This window comes from Salarias fasciatus, chromosome 23 (genome assembly GCF_902148845.1).
Source record: "Salarias fasciatus chromosome 23, fSalaFa1.1, whole genome shotgun sequence".
NCBI lineage: Eukaryota > Metazoa > Chordata > Actinopteri > Blenniiformes > Blenniidae > Salarias > Salarias fasciatus.
The window spans coordinates 37,432,696-37,452,778 of record NC_043766.1 but is presented as its reverse complement, the minus strand read 5'-3'; the positions used below and the strand labels follow the sequence as shown (position 1 = coordinate 37,452,778).

At 45.4% G+C, this 20,083-nt stretch overlaps 2 protein-coding genes across 2 annotated transcripts in view; one reads left to right on the top strand and one right to left on the bottom strand.

The window, feature by feature from the left end:
* The window catches only part of LOC115382197 (NLR family CARD domain-containing protein 3-like), a gene marked incomplete at its 3' end in the record, with an annotated part of 1,183,065 nt that overhangs the window by 53,253 nt on the left and 1,109,729 nt on the right, over positions 1 to 20,083 (bottom strand).
* LOC115381316 (NLR family CARD domain-containing protein 3-like) overlaps positions 1 to 20,083 on the top strand; it is a 43,719-nt gene that overhangs the window by 9,910 nt on the left and 13,726 nt on the right. The window contains exons 4-6 of the mRNA XM_030082595.1: positions 19 to 488; positions 8,583 to 8,756; positions 8,840 to 9,013. Of these exons, the coding sequence (XP_029938455.1) occupies positions 19 to 488; positions 8,583 to 8,756; positions 8,840 to 9,013 (818 nt within the window). The remainder of the gene's footprint in view (positions 1 to 18; positions 489 to 8,582; positions 8,757 to 8,839; positions 9,014 to 20,083) is intronic.

Here is a 20,083-nt window from a genome sequence, read left to right as displayed (position 1 = left end):
TGGCCAAAAGTGTTGAAGAAACCTAAACTCCACCGTCTCCATCAGACAGCAGTGGACGAGGCCTTGAAGAGTCCAAATGGACACCTGGACTTGTTCCTCCGCTTCCTCCTGGGTCTTTCACTGGAGACCAATCAGAGTCCAATTCAAGATCTGCTGACACAGACAGGAAGTAGCTCACAGTCCAATCAGAAAACAGTCCAGTACATCAAGGAGAAGCTGAGTGAGAGTCTGTCTGCAGAGAGAAGTATCAATCTGCTCCACTGTCTGAATGAACTGAATGATGGTTCTCTGGTGGAGGAGATCCAACAGTCCCTGAGATCAGGACGTCTCTCCACAGATGAACTGTCTCCTGCTCAGTGGTCAGCTCTGGTCTTTATCTTACTGTCATCAGAAGAAGATCTGAAGGAGTTTGACCTGAAGAAATACTCTGCTTCAGAGGAGGCTCTTCTGAAGCTGCTGCCAGTGGTTGAAGCCTCCAGCAAAGCTCTGTACGTACTTTATGAACAAATATAGAGAACATGATGAGTTCAATATTATTGTAAACCAAATTTTGCCATCCCCTCAAACAAAAATATGCCAAAAAGCAAGGTTTTCATTTGTTAATAAAAAGAAAACAAAAAAAAAGAAGATAAAAGTTCCATTGCAAACATCCTGTTCACAGATGTGAAGTACAGCACTGCTTTTAAGTCTCTGAAGTGTCATTTTTGAATTTTGTTCTCATCTTTATAACTCTGATGGCACAACATTAGTTCAATCAGGAATAGTGTTCTCCCCCCTGCAGACCATTAAAGGGGAGTAGAGTTTCAACTTGGCAAGAAAAAAAAAGTTCAATAAATATCAAAGTTCTTTATGTGTCACTACAGTACAATATAGCACACGAAAAAAAATGGCATTTGATGCTAAAGAGCATTGAGCCACTACACAATGAGCCCACTGCCACGCCTCCATCCTCTTCCAGAAAAGACGAGAAGAGAAAAAAGAGTGTAAAAAAAACACTGGGAAAAAAAAGCTTGAAATAACTTGTAAATTTGAAAATAAAAGGTTGAAAATTGATTTCGGTGAAAAAAAGCAGGAAAAGTGTTCTTCAATGAATTTTGTTCCCTAACAAACTTGAATGTTAAAAAAAAATAAATCTGAAATCATTAAAAAAGCACTAAGACATCACTGAGATGCCATTGAGAGTAAAAAGGATCAATAAAGTTGTATCAACAGTAAAAACAGTAGAGTCAGTGTCAGAGTAACAGAGGATCAATAGAGCTCCAGTCTTAATGGAAAAATCCAGACTAATCAAGCAGCAGTCAGCACAACAGATGTGTCTGTTGCCATGGAGACCAGCTGTACAGCAGCCATGACAGTGAATCAGCACTTTTTCATGCAGTGGGCATGTTTGAAGAAGTGTTTCTCCAGAACCGAGAGGTGAAATTGATTTTATTTTCCCACTGTGAGCGTCAGAAGCCTTTCATGGATTTATCCTGAAAGTTTCATGTCTGTAGGATCATGCATTCAGCCACAGTGAGTGTGTAAAGATGTGTCAAGTTTTGGATTCAGGCGTCTCCAAAATGCATGGAGCGGATGGGAGAAAATTCTGCACTCTCGTCTAACAAATACCTCTGGAGAGAGAACCGTTTGAGATAGAGAAAAAAATGAAAGCATTTTGAGAATCACGACGACTGTACCTCCATTTTGATCTAAATTTTGATTGTGACAATTGAGGAACAAATGTGACCGTGGGGATGAGGGGAAAAAAAATGTTTAAATGGAGAGCCTCTGACACTCTAACTGCCGCTCTCCCACTCTTGCCTCTCCAATACACACCCATGATAAACTCCAAAATGGTTGAAATTCTGAGCACACTTTAAAGCTCACAGTCTAAATTTGGAAGAAGACATTAAAATGAAGTTTTCTCATCAGAACAGAGGACAAACATGCCTACTTTTTAAGATTTTAATGGAGTCTGTACGTGAAAGTATGGAGAGGCACGATGGAGTTGTTCAGGGATTATTTTTGTGTGTTATTTGAGCAACTCTCATCCGGAATACATGGGGAAAAATTTTCCCTGTTTTTGGGAATTTTCTCGGAATTTTGTTCAAAAGAGTCAAGTCACAGCACATCACAGTTCAGACATGCTTAGATGTCCATTTTGTGGTGCTGCTCTAAACGGGGCGGGACGAGTTTTCAGGCAGAGTTTTCTCATCAAAAGAACTTGTTTAAAATTTAACCCTGGACGAGGCCTGGTGACAATAGTATTCTTTAAGCCTTGTCAGAGGCAGAAACAAAGAACGACAGGGGCCGTTATTTTGTGGATGGGTGCACAAAAACTCTCCCTCAGCCTTTCACAGCTGCGGTGGTGGTGATGGTGTGTGTCTGTGTGTGTGTGTGTGGGGTGGGGGGCAGAGACGTTGCAGAAAGAGGTTGACTGAGTCTGTCTATACAATCTAGAGCAGGGCTACTCAACTTACCGCTGCTCGTGGGCCACATAGAAAAACATTTCTGTTTGCGTGGGCCGCAACCTAGGTTTGCTAATTTATATGACTGAATTATGTAAAAGACATTTAAATAATGTAATTAATATTCAATAATGAAATTTTAAATGCATTACAATAGAAAGACAACTACATTAGTCTTTTGTAAAACTAAAATAAGACTTTGTTGAAAATACATTACACTAAGCCTTATAGATCTATTTGTGGCTGTTTTCCTCTGCATTTCCAATAAAAAGCAAAAAGGTGAAATGGCATGACATTTAAAAAAAGTCAGATATCAAATTATAAAATGAGGCTTTATTCACAAAATATGAATATACTTACTACACATATGAGCACTTTTTGTAACAAAACATAAGTATTTTAAATATTTTTCAAGCAATGCGTTTGAGAAATTCACTAAATTACAACAAAAAAGCAAATAAATTCAGGGATTCTTTACAAAAATAATTGGCCTACTCCTGCAAAAAATAAATGAAGTAAAAATTAAATCTTGTGCATCACAAAAAAGATCACCGGTGGCAAAAAAAAAAAAAAAAAACAAACAAAAAAAAACCAATCATTGTAAAGCATAGAAACATAGCTCTGCAGGTGACTTACTTTTTGGAGAACAATGACAGAAGAAAACACAGGTGTGCATCACTCACAGAAACTGTGCAACAGCAGCCCCACAGAAGGTCACAGCTAAAACAATTACCCTCTCCTGAAATCAGGACGATGTGTCACATTTCTTAGCAAAGTCAAATTCACGGAGGATTAATAATAAGAAAAACTAAACTTTCGGAAGTGTCTCAGTTACAGAATAGTGGCAGTGTTGTCACAGGTTGAGCGGCGCAGTCCTGCTGTAATAAATTCCTGACAGCTGTCGTGGCGACGCTGAAGATTCGCTCGTTTAGGAATGGACGGTTTCTGGCAAAGAAAGGCTGGCTTGTTATTTACCTCCAGAAAAGCAAATTCTTCCTCCCATGACGGTTGAACTTTCCTGTGTTCATCACATAACTTTAGTTTAATTTTACCGGCGGCAGCCATGAACTCCACTGCGATCGGTCTTCTTTGAGTCTTTTGTTTTCGGCAGTGAGCAAACAGCCTATTGGCGCATTACCGCCACCAGCTGGTACAGCCCCGCAGTTGCAACACTTATCTGCCTGCTGTCAGCAGGTCAAACACACTGCCCTCTGGTGTCCGCACATCAGAAACGTTTTTTTCCTCATTAAAAGTATATATTTTTTTTCACTGCTTACAATCAGCCGTGGGCCGCACCGTTACAGCGGGCCGCGGGTTGAGTAGCCCAGATCTAGAGTGTCTAACTTTAAAAATGTCACATGATGCAGGGTGTGTTTGTCAGCAGGTGGTGATTGTGGTCCAAACAGCGGCTGAGTCCATGAGTGTCTTCTGTGTAGGAACAGGTCAGATCAGGCAGCTCACTGTCACTGACAGAGTTCTCCACTGGAACTTCACACTCTTTCATGCTGGTTTGTGTCTGTATGTGAACAGGATGTTTGCAAAGCAACTTCTTTTTCTCTATAAATACAAATAATTTTTAAAACCATGAAAATGATTCTCTTTACTTTAAGAAATGTTAAATTTTCAGATTTTTTTTTTTTTTTTTTTTTTTTTGCAGGATGGCAAAACACAATGTATAAATACAAACTGAAATTATCTGCAAGCACTTATATTTAGTTGTGCAAAAATATTTAGGACTTGATATTAAACCCGTATCATTCTGTCCCTGATGTCCAGTCAGCTGGTTTTCATTGTTTCTTCTTCCTCAGGTTGAGCTGCTGTGGTCTGTCAGAGAGAAGCTGTGGAGCTCTGTCCTCAGTTCTCAGCTCTCAGTCCTCCAGTCTGACACATCTGGACCTGAGTCACAACGAGCTGCAGGATTCAGGAGTGAAGCGTCTGTCTCTTGGACTGGAGAGTCCTCACTGTAAACTGGAAGCTCTCAGGTCAGGATCCAGCTGCTGTTTGATCATGTGGAGGATCTTCCTTCTTCCTTCTTGACTTGATGCAGCCATGTTTGTGTCTCCAGTCTGTCAGGGTGTCTGGTCTCAGAGGAAGGCTGTGCTTCTCTGGTCTCAGCTGTGAGATCCAAGTCCTCCCATCTGAGAGAGCTGGACCTGAGCTACAACCATCCAGGAGACTCAGGAGTGAAGGAGCTGTCAGCGGCAGTGGAGGATCCACACTGTTCACTGGAGACTCTCAGGTTCTGACATGATTGTTAAATAAATTCCACCACTCTCTGTTCTCCTCCACATCTGCAGAACATCTCAATGGTACATTGTAATGTCTCAACATCCACTATGATCCAGAAAGTAAACACACAACCTCATGGCAAAGACAACATATTCATAGAACCACAGTTACTTTCATAAATTTCATTGTAGTTATTTCCTCCTGACCACCAGAAAGTGGCCAGGAGGCAGCGGAACAAATGTCATTGAAAGGTGGAGTGGCAGCACACACCACATGGTAGAGGGTTTTTCACCACCTGACAAGAATGATGAAAGGTATCCATGATCCAGTGGAACAAGTGCTGCTTGGAGAAAGCAGAGCCTCCATCAGGACCTCCATTTCAGACTAACGCTGTTCAGAGGAATGAATGCCCATGGTAGCTTCAATATAGCATCCCAGGGTTCTTACTGAGCACAACAGTTCCACCCTGTCTCGAGGAACGCTCAATAGGGAGCCATAACATGTGAGCCTGATAGGCTGAATAGACTGTAGACCTGACAGCACCTGTGGGAAAAGAGCAAGGTTCAGTCTTAGAGTGGAAACCCTGATATCCAGGTGTCACTCCAGGCATGATGGGCTGTTAAAATGAGTATGTCACTGACCAAGGTAACGGCCACCAAGAATGTGGTCTTGCGTGGCTCTGTTGGGGACAATGGATCGCTTGGGGGCGAACCCTCAGAGCCCCCTTCAGAAAGGTCTTAGTTCCCACTGTGGTATTGCACCTCTATCAAGCTGGGCTGACATTGCTGCCACAGTCACCCTCAGGGTAGATGGAGGTCGACTCCCCCAGAGGAACCTGCAAGTATCCAAGATCGCAGGGATCGGGCAAAGCAGTGGGTCCTGCCTGCAGATGCTGCACCACTCAACAACTTTCTACCTACTGTCAGGCTGCAGCTGGGTGGACGGTGCTCTGACAGTCAGAATGATCCGCCTGACGGGCTCCATACAGCTGCTCAGCAGCCAGTCAGGTCTTCCAGTCGCCAAACATAAAAGCAGAGCCAGTGAGGTGGACTGCAGTAGAGTCTGCAGCACGATAAACCATATCTGAGCTGGGGATAAAAGGGGGCCTCCGGCAACAGCATGTGGTCCTCCTGACAAATTCTTTGGGGTGTGTTCCTCTGAAGTAACTCTAAATTATGCACACCACCCTCATGTGGAGGCACCACTCTGTTGGTGTAGGATCCTGACATGAGAGAGTCCGCTAGTGAGTTCAGGCCCTGGCAGATACAGGACCCACAGACTGGCCAGACAGGACACCACTCTCCTGTGACACCACTAGGAGGCCTACAACAACCAGACGGGCCTTGTGCCGCCCTGGTGGTTGATGTGGGAGATGACTGAGGTGTGGTCTGGCTGTACAAATATGTCCCTCCCTCTCAGATATGGCCAAGAAGCATCTCAGGGCCAGGTGTGCGACTCTCAGCTCTGGTGTGCTGATGTGATCTATGCTGCCCCACACAGACCACTTTCTCCTGACAGCCCTGTTTCAGCAGACAGCACACCAATCTGGAGAGACTGGCATCCATGGTGACAGTCATATTGCAGGCTGGGGCCACACCCAATGGGAGTCCCTTGAGGGGAAGACCCATCCTTCAATCGGTCAGGACCAGGAGGTGCTGCTGTGGCACCCTGAGCATCAAGCAACAGTGCCACTTGGGATGTGAGCAGAATCCGTCCAACCAGCTCCTTCAGGAGAGCAATAGCAGCAGGCTCAGGGATGTCAGTCTCCCCCCTCCAGCCCCTAGGGGACCCAGAGGGGTACCGGCAGGATCTACAGCTCAGGGCCGCCTGCTAACAGGAAGCATGAGTAAAGCTTGGTGAAGCTACGTCCAGGAGAGGGAATGGCCAGTCACCACCCAGTGCAGTGGCCACAATGTCACTCAGTGTGTCAGAAGACAGGGCCAGTGCTATAAGCTGAGGGAGGGGGGCGTACGCCGCCGACACAGCAGAGGCACGACAACAGGGCCAACAAGGTCTAGCTGAAACTACATTCAGGAGAGGGAATGGCGTCATAGCAGTTCCTGCTTCCTCTCTCACGAGAGGCGCCATGTGCCAGGAGAGTACGACCACCTCCTTCACCGGTCACGGGCTGAGCTGGAACAAACTGTCACTCAAAGACAGGATCAGTGGATCAGTCCCAACCATGTACAGCCATGACAGTGGGTGCTGGGATGTTTTAAAAATGCCTGTTTTACCATCCAAATGCAATATAAGTGGAAAAGATGCTGAACTCTTGTGGCACTTTTAAATATTCTCATGAGGAGAACAGGAACACCAGGTCATGTAGAATCACTATTCACTTAAATTTTAAAAGTGAGGGTTTATGTCACTTAAATAGTGAGATAAACCCTCGGCTCTGTTTATTTTCCCTTCTTTCCGGAATACAAGAGCTCACTATACATTATTCCACATGCTAACCAGCTGCTGAGTGGAATAACTTATTTGAGACCTTTTATTGGCCAAAACTCATTAAATACATGATTTTTTTTAGTCTTACAGACTGATTTGCACGAAATTTCAATATAATTTGGAAATTGATCGGTTTCTGATAGCTTTTATGGTGAAAACATGTCATTGCTCATGCGCTGCTGGAGCGAGGCGCTCCTCCACCAGCTGCTCGGCTCCAATCGTCAGCAGTAAAAGCAGAGCCTGTTTCTCATGGCTCTGTTCAAGAGTCCATCAGAGCATCCTCCTCCATGCTGCTGCTGGACTTTGTTGTTGTTACTTCTGAGCTGTTTCTCCATCACTGTTCCTGATCATGTTTGACCAGATGAGGCTTTTGTCTTGGAGGACGAGATTCTGGATGGACAGTGAGAGAATGTGTGTGTGTGTGGTGTGGTCAGAGAATGGATGTGTGTGTGGTGTGACAGTTGTTAAAATGTGTGTGTGTGGCCTGCATTCGGAGGGGTCAGGCGGGAGAAGGGGGGAATGCTGATGCTAACGCTAATCATAATGCTGACGGTAATGCTAGTACTGATGCTAAAGCTAATGCTAATGATAATACTAACATTAATGCTGATGCCATCGCTGATCCCAAAGATAACGGTAATACTACAGCTATTTCTAATGCTGATGCTAATGCCTGTGCTTCTGCTAATGGTAATGGTAATGTTAAAAATAATCCTAATGCTATAGCTAATGCTAGTACTAATGCTAATGCCAGTGCAACTCCTAAAGCTAATGCTAAAACAAATGCTAATACTATTGCTACTGTTAAAGCTGATGCTAATACTAGTGCTACCGCTAAAGCTAATGCTAAAGCTAATGCTGAAGCTAATGCTGAAGCTAATACTAATGCAAATACGATAGCTAATGCTAATACCAAAGCTAAAGCTAATACTCAGCAGTAAAACGCTCCCAGAGTGAAAAAGAGGCTTCAGTCATTTCCTCGCTGCTTTCAGGAGACCTCATATCACCGCTGTGCCTCAGGAACATGGTTTGTCTTCAATCTTCCAGAAAACAACAGAGTCTCCAGCTCCAGCTGGAGGACTGCAATGAGCCGTTGCCTACTCTGACATTTCACATGAAGAAGAAGATCTTCTGGCTTTTCTGTCCAAACAAGCTGGAGACAATCAATCAAAGCTGGATTTTACTTCCACACTTGTGTTTAATAGAAAGAAAAATGATGAGACTGAAGCATAATCCATATAAAACATGAAGACTGATGACTGGAACTGATGGAACTTCTCAGAAGCTTTTTAAATGTCTTTTCCCATGTGGGCAGATTCAAGTTTCCAGTCTCAGCTGAGCTGCAGAGCAGCAGCTTTCCATCCTCCACTCACTGTGTTTGTGATGCTCCAAGTCAGAGATGTAGAACTGAGTCCATGACAAACATCGATGTGGTTTTCATTGTTGCTTCTTCTTCAGGCTGAGCGGCTGTGGTCTGTCAGAGAGAAGCTGTGGAGCTCTGTCCTCACTTCTCAGCTCTCAGTCCTCCAGTCTGACACATCTGGACCTGAGTAACAACGACCTGCAGGATTCAGGAGTGAAGTGTCTGTCTCTTGGACTGGAGAGTCCTCACTGTAAACTGGAAGCTCTCAGGTCAGGATCCAGCTGCTGTTTGATCATGTGGAGGATCTTCCTTCTTCCTTCTTGACTTGATGCAGCCATGTTTGTGTCTCCAGTCTGTCAGGGTGTCTGGTCTCAGAGGAAGGCTGTGCTTCTCTGGTCTCAGCTGTGAGATCCAAGTCCTCCCATCTGAGAGAGCTGGACCTGAGCTACAACCATCCAGGAGACTCAGGAGTGAAGGAGCTGTCAGCGGCAGTGGAGGATCCACACTGCTCACTGGAGACTCTCAGGTTTTAAATTAATTGTGAAATATTCCCCACCACTCTCTGTTCTCCTCCTCACATCTGCAGAACATCTGTAGAACATCTCAATGGAACATTGTAACATTTCAACATCCACTATTATCCAGAAAGTAAAAGCACAACCTCATGGCAAAGATAACGTATTCATAGAACCACAGTTACTTTCATGAATTTCATTCTCGTTCTTTCCTCCTGACCAGCAGGGGGCGGTGCTGAAAGCACTGAATGAATCCCAACACAGTCAGGAGGAATCCCAGAGACCAAGCTCACTCAGAGGCCTCTGTAGAGCCCAGGACCACACCTAGTGGATGGGCAGTGGTGGCGTTCATGCTGTAACACCTGGAAAAAGTTGCCGGCATCACCCAGGAGGCAGCGGAACAAATATCGTCAAAAAGTGGAGTGGCAGCACACACCACATGGTAGAGGGTTTTTCACTACCTGACTAGAATGGTGAAAGGTACCACCATCCAGTGGAATATGAGCTGCTTGGAGAGAGCAGAGCCTCCATCAGGACCTCCATAACAGACCAACACTGTTCAGAGGAAAGGATGCCCGTGGTAGTATCAATATAGCACCCCAGGGTTCTTACTGGGCACAACAGTTCCACCCTGTCTCGAAGAATGCTCAATAGGGAGCCATAACATGTGAGCCTGATAGGCTGAATAGACTGTAGAGCTGATGGCACCTGTGGGAAAAGAGCAAGGTTCAGTCTTAGAGTGAAAACCCTAATATCCAAGTGTCACTCCAGGCATGATGGGCCTTTAAAGCCAGTATGCCACTCACCAAGGTAATGGCCACCAAGAATTTGGTCTTGCGTGGCTTGCACTGTAGCCAAGGGCTCACGGGGGAGGCTGACACACACCATCCAGCACTGAGTTCAGGACCTCTGTTGGGGACAGTGGATCGCTTGGGGGCGAACCCTCAGAGCCCCTTTAAATTTTAAAAGTGAGGGTTTATGTCACTTAAATAGTGAGATAAACCTTCCGCTCTGTTTATTTTCCCTTCTTTCCATAATATAGGAGCTCACTTTACATTATTCCACATGTTAACCAGCTGCTTAGTGGAATAACTTATTTGAGACCTTATATTGGCCAAAACTCATCAAGTACATGAATTGTTTTGGTGCTACTGACTGTTTCTAACAAAATGAAATGTAATATGGAAATTGATCGGTTTCTGATCACTTTCACGGTGAACACATGTCATTGCTCATGCGCTACTGGAGCGAGTCGCTCCTCCACCAGCCGCTGGACTCCAATCGTCAGCAGTAAAAGCAGAGCCTGTTTCTCATGTCTCTGTCCAAGACCCCATCAGAGCATCCTCTTCCATGCTGCTGCTGGACTTTGTTGCTGTTACTTCTGAGCTGTTTCTCCATCACTGTTCCTGATCACGTTTGATCAGAAGAGGTTTTTGTCTTGGAGGACAAGACTCTGGATGGACAGTGAGAGAATGTGTGTGTGTGTGGTGTGGTCAGAGAATGGGTGTGTGTGTGGTGTGACAGATGTTAAAATGTGTGTGTGTGGCCTGCATTCGGAGGGGTCAGGCGGGAGAAGGGGGGAATGCTGATGCTAACGCTAATCATAATGCTGACGGTAATGCTAGTACTGATGCTAAAGCTAATGCTAATGATAATACTAACATTAATGCTGATGCCATCGCTGATCCCAATGATAACGGTAATACTACAGCTATTCCTAATGCTGATGCTAATGCCTGTGCTTCTGCTAATGGTAATGGTAATGTTAAAAATAATCCTAATGCTATAGCTAATGCTAGTACTAATGCTAATGCCAGTGCTACTCCTAAAGCTAATGCTAAAACAAATGCTAATACTATTGCTACTGTTAAAGCTGATGCTAATACTAGTGCTCCCGCTAAAGCTAATGCTAAAGCTAATGCTGAAGCTAATGCTGAAGCTAATACTAATGCAAATACGATAGCTAATGCTAATACCAAAGCTAAAGCTAATACTCAGCAGTAAAACGCTCCCAGAGTGAAAAAGAGGCTTCAGTCATTTCCTCGCTGCTTTCAGGAGACCTCATATCACCGCTGTGCCTCAGGAACATGGTTTGTCTTCAATCTTCCAGAAAACAACAGAGTCTCCAGCTCCAGCTGGAGGACTGCAATGAGCCGTTGCCTACTCTGACATTTCACATGAAGAAGAAGATCTTCTGGCTTTTCTGTCCAAACAAGCTGGAGACAATCAATCATGGCTGGATTTTACTTCCACACTTGTGTTTAATAGAAAGAAAAATGATGAGACTGAAGCATAATCCATATAAAACATGAAGACTGATGACTGGAACTGATGGAACTTCTCAGAAGCTTTTTAAATGTCTTTTCCCATGTGGGCAGATTCAAGTTTCCAGTCTCAGTTGAGTTGCAGAGCTGCAGCTTTCCATCCTCCACTCACTGTGTTTGTGATGCTCCAAGTCAGAGATGTAGAACTGAGTCCATGACAAACATCGATGTGGTTTTCATTGTTGCTTCTTCTTCAGGCTGAGCGGCTGTGGTCTGTCAGAGAGAAGCTGTGGAGCTCTGTCCTCACTTCTCAGCTCTCAGTCCTCCAGTCTGACACATCTGGACCTGAGTAACAACGACCTGCAGGATTCAGGAGTGAAGCGTCTGTCTCTTGGACTGGAGAGTCCTCACTGTAAACTGGAAGCTCTCAGGTCAGGATCCAGCTGCTGTTTGATCATGTGGAGGATCTTCCTTCTTCCTTCTTGACTTGATGCAGCCATGTTTGTGTCTCCAGTCTGTCAGGGTGTCTGGTCTCAGAGGAAGGCTGTGCTTCTCTGGTCTCAGCTGTGAGATCCAAGTCCTCCCATCTGAGAGAGCTGGACCTGAGCTACAACCATCCAGGAGACTCAGGAGTGAAGGAGCTGTCAGCGGCAGTGGAGGATCCACACTGCTCACTGGAGACTCTCAGGTTTTAAATTAATTGTGAAATATTCCCCACCACTCTCTGTTCTCCTCCTCACATCTGCAGAACATCTGTAGAACATCTCAATGGAACATTGTAACATTTCAACATCCACTATTATCCAGAAAGTAAAAGCACAACCTCATGGCAAAGATAACGTATTCATAGAACCACAGTTACTTTCATGAATTTCATTCTCGTTCTTTCCTCCTGACCAGCAGGGGGCGGTGCTGAAAGCACTGAATGAATCCCAACACAGTCAGTAGGAATCCCAGAGACCAAGCTCACTCAGAGGCCTCTGTAGAGCCCAGGACCACACCTAGTGGATGGGCAGTGGTGGCGTTCATGCTGTAACACCTGGAAAAAGTTGCCGGCATCACCCAGGAGGCAGCGGAACAAATATCGTCAAAAAGTGGAGTGGCAGCACACACCACATGGTAGAGGGTTTTTCACCACCTGACTAGAATGGTGATAGGTACCACCATCCAGTGGAATATGAGCTGCTTGGAGAGAGCAGAGCCTCCATCAGGACCTCCATAACAGACCAACACTGTTCAGAGGAAAGGATGCCCGTGGTAGTATCAATATAGCACCCCAGGGTTCTTACTGGGCACAACAGTTCCACCCTGTCTCGAAGAATGCTCAATAGGGAGCCATAACATGTGAGCCTGATAGGCTGAATAGACTGTAGAGCTGATGGCACCTGTGGGAAAAGAGCAAGGTTCAGTCTTAGAGTGAAAACCCTAATATCCAAGTGTCACTCCAGGCATGATGTGCCTTTAAAGCCAGTATGTCACTCACCAAGGTAATGGCCACCAAGAATTTGGTCTTGCGTGGCTTGCACTGTAGCCAAGGGCTCACGGAGGAGGCTGTCACACACCATCCAGCACTGAGTTCAGGACCTCTGTTTGGGACAGTGGATCGCTTGGGGGCGAACCCTCAGAGCCCCTTTAAATTTTAAAAGTGAGGGTTTATGTCACTTAAATAGTGAGATAAACCTTCCGCTCTGTTTATTTTCCCTTCTTTCCATAATATAGGAGCTCACTTTACATTATTCCACATGTTAACCAGCTGCTTAGTGGAATAACTTATTTGAGACCTTATATTGGCCAAAACTCATCAAGTACATGAATTGTTTTGGTGCTACTGACTGTTTCTAACAAAATGAAATGTAATATGGAAATTGATGGGTTTCTGATCACTTTCACGGTGAACACATGTCATTGCTCATGCGCTACTGGAGCGAGGCGCTCCTCCACCAGCCGCTGGACTCCAATCGTCAGCAGTAAAAGCAGAGCCTGTTTCTCATGTCTCTGTCCAAGACCCCATCAGAGCATCCTCTTCCATGCTGCTGCTGGACTTTGTTGCTGTTACTTCTGAGCTGTTTCTCCATCACCGTTCCTGATCACGTTTGATCAGAGGAGGTTTTTGTCTTGGAGGACGAGACTCTGGATGGACAGTGAGAGAATGGGTGTGTGTGTGGTGTGGTCAGAAAATGGATGTGTGTGTGGTGTGTCAGATGTTAAAATGTGTGTGTGGTCTGCTTTAGCAGGGCCAATGCTCTGTTCCGGCCAACACGGTCTCAAAGCTTCCAGCAGACGGAGCCTCATGATGCCCAACAGCCTTGTCCCATAATCTTCAAGCTGGATGCCAACTGAACACCAGAAGAAGAAAGGACCCCAACCAGGGGTTGGACACCACAACTTACTGCTGTTTTTGGTGATGTCTGGTGACATTCCAAGTGACTGCTGCGAGTTTCCATACTGGGACTGTGCATTCAGTGCTTTCAGCAGCACAATCTGGTGGTCAGGAGAGAGGAAATAGAACTCTGACAAGACTGGAGTGCTGTGGCACACACATGATCCAAACATATATGATGGAACGGAACATTTCAGTTCCTTCTTGCAGTGAAAATGACTGCTTTATCCCCAATAAGCCCTGCCTACTGGGCGCCACCCGCAAAATGACACATTCACAAAAGGCATATGTGTGGCCATTCAATAAAAAGAACATCATGTTTACCATGTCTGAGCCTAAAATACTGAACATCTCATAAGTACAGACGTCTCCCAAGTTCACATTAAACACTTCAAGAACAGAAAATATAGAGAACTGGTCAGGAAATCCACGGCAGCTGGTCGGGTGGCCATTTCCCCACCCGGTGCCCCATCAGACCGAGGCTGTAGCAGCAGCCCTGTTTGAGCCTCCATGTCTGATTGGCAGCGTCTGGTGAGTGTGTGTGGTCTGGAGGGTCAGTGTATGAGGGCCGATGTGCAGGAGGAGGACTGTCAAGAGTGAACCCTCAACTGAACTCCAGCACTGTTTGAGGAGAATCAGTGAGGTTTGTGAGAGAACCAGGAAGTAGTCACATGTTTGCTATGTGGCATGTAGCATGTAGCATGTAGCATGTAGCATGTAGCATGCTGTCCACTGTCAGTGATGGGCCGCTTCGTCACACTTTATAGAAAGCAGAGGAAAAAAGCTGAATCTCCCTGCAGGTTATAGACACTGGAAATACACTAAACCTTTGGACAGGGCTGCACGGTGGAGCAGTGATCAGCACTGCTGCCTCATAGCAACAAGGTCCTGAGTTCAAACCCCAGCCAGAGCCTGGTGTCCTTCTGTGTGGTTTGCATGTTCTCCCTGTGTTCTCTCTCTCTCTGCTGACTGGATGAGCGTCTTCTCTGAAAACATTGGTCTTCATCTCTGTTCTCCTCATCACAGCTGTTGTAAAGCACTGTGGGGTTCAGGGGGATGGAGGGGGGTGATTACGGTGTGAGTGGCTGTTTGGCTCGGTGCCATGGCCAGCAGAACCAGAGGAAGAGGATGTCCAGGCTGAAGAAGAGGAGGAGGACAGTGGGAGTCATGCGGAGGCTGAGCAGGAGCAGCAGGGGCCAGGAGCTGGAGGAATCAGGAGCTGGAGGGCCAGGGACCCAAGAGTTGGACGGACCAGAGAAGACTTTACTGATACTAAAGCTAACCCTAATGCTGATGCTAATGCTAAAGCTAATACTAGTGCTGAAGCTCATGCTAAAGTTAACTTCAGTGCTAATACTGCTAAAATTAATGCTCATGCTAATGCTCAGCAGTAAAAATCTCCCAGAGTGAAAAAGAGGCTTCAGTCATTTCTTTGCTGCTTTCAGGAGGCCTCATATCACCGCTGTGCCTCAGGAACATGGTTTGTCTTCAGTCTTCCAGAAAACAACAGAGTCTCCAGCTCCAGCTGGAGGACTGCAGTGAGCCATTGCTTACTCTGCCATTTCACATGAAGTTTTGAAGTTTTGAAGTTTTATTAATGGAATGCCCCTTGAGATGTAGCATCTCGTTTTCGAGGGGGTCCATGAAGAAGAAGATCTTCTGGCTTTTCTGACCAAGCAAGCTGAAGACAATGAATCATGCCTGGATTTTACTTCCACACGTGTTTCATAGAAAGAAAAATGATGAGACTGAAGCATAATCCATATAAAACATGAAGACTGACGACTGGAATTGATGGAACTTCTCAGAAGCTTTTTAAATGTCTTTTCCATGTGGGCAGATTCAAGTTTCCAGTCTCAGTTGAGCTGCAGAGCTGCAGCTTTCCATCCTCCACTCACTGTGTTTGTGATGCTCCAAGTCAGAGATGGAGAACTGAGTCCATGACAAACATTGATGTGGTTTTCATTGTTGCTTCTTCTTCAGGTTGAGCTGCTGTGGTCTGTCAGAGAGAAGCTGTGGAGCTCTGTCCTCACTTCTCAGCTCTCAGTCCTCCAGTCTGACACATCTGGACCTGAGTAACAACGACCTGCAGGATTCAGGAGTGAAGCGTCTGTCTCTTGGACTGGAGAGTCCTCACTGTAAACTGGAAGCTCTCAGGTCAGGATCCAGCTGCTGCTTGATCATGTGGAGGATCTTCCTTCTTCCTTCTTGACTTGATGCAGCCATGTTTGTGTCTCCAGTCTGTCAGGGTGTCTGGTCTCAGAGGAAGGCTGTGCTTCTCTGGTCTCAGCTGTGAGATCCAAGTCCTCCCATCTGAGAGAGCTGGACCTGAGCTACAACCATCCAGGAGACTCAGGAGTGAAGGAGCTGTCAGCGGCAGTGGAGGATCCACACTGCTCACTGGAGACTCTCAGGTATGAACACACAACAGGTGCTCATGGGTTGTGTCTTGACCAATGCCATTTCTTCCTGTCTGACTGTCTCTCTTCCTGCAGGGTGGACCATGGTGGCCAGCAGTGGCTCAAACCTGGTGTGAGGAAGTGTAAGTTGGACTCATCATTGCCCGCTTGTCTTTCAATCGCAGCTTTGGATTGATTCAAATATTATTGACAAGAGAAGCCTGACAAAAAGTGTTCTCATCAAACTTTCTCTCCATCAACAACATGTCAGGAAGTCCACAAACAACAAATCCATCATGTGTCACATCAGGACTGAACTCTTTTTCTCTCCATCAGATTTCTCTCAACTTCAACTGGAAGAAAACTCAATGCACAGAAAGCTCAAACTGTCCAACAACAACAGGAAGGTGACACATGTGGATGAAGAGCAGCCGTATCCTGATCATCCTCACAGATTTGATGTCTGGAAACAGCTGCTGTGTAGAAATGATCTGAGTGGTCGATGTTACTGGGAGGTCGAGTGGAGCAGCCATGTTTCTATATCAGTGAGTTACAGAGGAATCAGAAGGAAAGGAGAGAGTTGGGAGTGTAGGTTTGGAGGGAATCATCAGTCCTGGAGTCTGAGGTGCCTTTATGGACATTATTCTGTCTGGCACAATGACAGAGAAACATCCTCCTCCTCCTCCTCCTCCTCCTCCTCCTTCTCTGGTAGAGTAGGAGTGTATGTGGACTGTCCTGCTGGCTCTCTGTCCTTCTTCAGAGTCTCCTCTGAATCTCTGATCCACCTCCACACCTTCAACACCACATTCACTCAACCTCTATGTGCTGGATTTAGACTCTGGTCCTCTGGTTCTTCAGTGAGTCTGTGTCTTCTGTAGGAAGGACGTCTCTGTCTCTGACAGCAGGGAGGAGGAGGAGCCTATCAGAAGATGGGAGGGGCCAATCAGAAGGTGGGAGGAGTCTATCAGAAGGCGGGAGGCGTCTATCAGGGGTGGGAGGGGCCTATCAGAAGGTGGGAGGAGTTTAGCTCCTTTTTTTTTTTCTTCCCTTGTCCTGTTCGGCAGCTGGGGCGTGCAATATTGTATGATTGTAGCCTTTTACTATCCGAACAGATTTTAATGTTAGCAGCAGGACGAGACTGAATCTCCTCCTGCTGCTGCCTTTATTTAATCAGATTAGTTTTGGTCCATATAACCACCCTATTGATATCATAAATATAGTAAAGTAGAGACATTATTATAGGAGGACATTATTCACACTTCAACTAACAGTCATATCTTCAGCTTTATACTCAGGGGTGCACATAATATTTTTTGTCTGGTTCTCAGGGGAGAACCTTGGGTTGTTGCTTGGTCCTCACATTTTTAAATGCATTTTTTTTCCCCATGCATACCTACAGGATGAACAAAATAGAGGGATACTTGGACAGTGTTACATAGACTGCTTTAATTTCAACTGAAAGCAAAGAGAAGCAGTGCAACAAAATGTCTGAAACCTCATAACTTTCACAAAATATAATGGTGTTTAAAGCTCTGAAAAATAAAAGTGCTCGTGCAGTATCTGCTTTCTATCACTTAAACCAGCGGTTTTCAAAGTGTGAAGCATCTCCCCTGGGGGGGCGCCAGAGGGCTTCAGGGAAGGTGCGGCAAGCTTTATGTCCCTATGCAACTGCATTACACCTGAAAAGAAAGCTCTGAGTGAGCACCGCCCCCCGCCATCCGACACACAGACGCGCACCTTGTTATCCCCAAATCTTGGTACGCAAATGAGCGTTACAATGTTTGACCAGGTACGCATTTTTTAATTTGGTAGCGCATGCGCACCAGCGCACCGCTTATGTTCACCCCTGTTTATACTATCTAAAAATTGTTGTAGATTAGCTGGGATGATGAAGTCCTTTTCCCTCAAAAAAGATTTTTGATTATTTCCTGGATGCAGGTTGTTTTTTTCATGAAAAGTTATTATGCTGTCTCCAGTTCGACCAATTCCAAAATGTTTAGTGTTTCTGAGAGTAAAAATAATGAATGTGTGTATTCTCTCCATCCTGCTCCATTCATGATCCTTATTGCTTTCTTTAGTAGAGTCACTAATCACTCATTTAATATTTTGATCCTTCATGAATGTTTAGTTTATAAATGTGTAATATGTGATTTGCAGGATGACTGTTCATCTATTGTGACCCCAAGAAATCTGATTTGATTTAGTCTTTCAATGTGAACCCCTTGTTATGGCAATTTTATTTAATAAAGGGCTTCCGCCGATGAGTTCGTTTTGGTATCTTTTATGATACTGTACAGCAGGAGAAGTCACGCAGTCAACAGAGTAACAGAGTGAGTTCTGCCCTCGCAGGGGCGTGCAAGCCTCTAATAACTATCTGCTACGTTCACTCCCAGGGGCCTTGACTGCACCCAGCCATAGGCTGGACACAGGAAGACTCCCACGACTGCCCGCAGCTGCTACACTAAGATTATCAGGAAAAGTAAATTCTAGACAAAGCATTCGCGGTTCCCCACACATCTGAGTGTGTGAGAGCTACGGGTATTTATAACAAATAAATCTAAGCACTGCAAAACAGTTAAGCATGCACTCAATAGAAATTTCCACCACACCCTCAATCAAAAATATCAATGTTGTTTTGTTCAAGAGTATTGAACTTATTCTTTTTTGTGAAGTCAAACATTCAACTGTTTTCATCTGTGTTAGTAATTATAGATCAGAACCAGAACAGGTGTTGGCGTCAACCACCAACCACAAGCTGGCATTGTCCTCAGAGATGTTCAGACTCAGTTCATGGTGTTGTTACTCCACCACATCTGTGTGTCAAACAAGTCCCTTTGGACTCAAAATAAAGACCTGCTTTAACCTGATCTGCTCCAGTCTGCTTCTGGGTTCATCCTGGTCTGTGACAACTTCAGGCTACAACATCAACTCCATGATTATTAACTCTTATAAGCCAACTCCTTGATGTTGCCCACCCATTTTACTGGAGGAATCACTTGACTTGGTTTTTCGAACAAACCAAATATCAACCATGGAATTGATCAGCTGGTCTCTCTACGCAATTGATACGAGTTTTTCAACAAAGAGCATAGGAGCGGGGGATCCTGCCTGTCCGGACAGGACTCGGCATGCTGGGTATGCGATGGACGCCCAGGAGAAGTGGAGGGGTGTCACATGCCTGGACCCCTGTCCGTCGAGGTCATTGTGGATGATTACATTTTCGGATTTATGATGATCGGCCTAATGCTGATTGGCTTGTGCTGTGACCTGATCCTCTGGAGGATTAAGAAGACCGCTGCCAAAAAAGACGTCCAAGGGATGACGGTCTTTTCAAATCATCGGGCAAAAGCTGAGACTGACTGTTTGTGCAAACTCTTTCAAAAGGTGGACAATTTGGGTTATGGACGATTGAGACGCAAGTTGGATGTCACCAGCACCGAGAGGGTTAAAACCAGCTTTTGTCTGAAATGTGGAGAACCGAGCAAAGGAAGGTCAAACGGCTCCTTCCACACCAAAACAAGATACCTTCTGATTGTGTCTGGTGCCCCTGGAAGACTAAACAATCTCCCTGAAAATTCAAGGACACATTGATTGCTCTCTCTATCTTGCCTCTCTCACTCTCAGCTGCAACCCAAGATCACCTTTGGACTGCTTCATTCAAGGCCGTCCTGGCAACTACCATCTGAGCTGGAGCGCAAAGGGGAGGCAGGCCAAACCACACACACGTACACGGACTGATGAATTGAAATGCCACACACACTCCCTCCCCCACTCTCAACATCTCCATCACACCTCTCTGCTGACGACTAGTGGTGATGATGTGTTGCGCTGATGTTATAGCTGCAACTGCTGATCTATCAGTCTGATAGCAACTTGTCTCATGTGTCTTGCTATGTTTGTGCACAGGTTGGCTTTTTTTTGGTCTCTCACTTCTAATTTTGACTCCCTTTTGGAACCGAGATCTGAATTGACGTATCTTTTTTTTATCACCATCCCTCCCCCCTCCCCTAATTTCTGTATGAGTTTCTTTAACTCTGT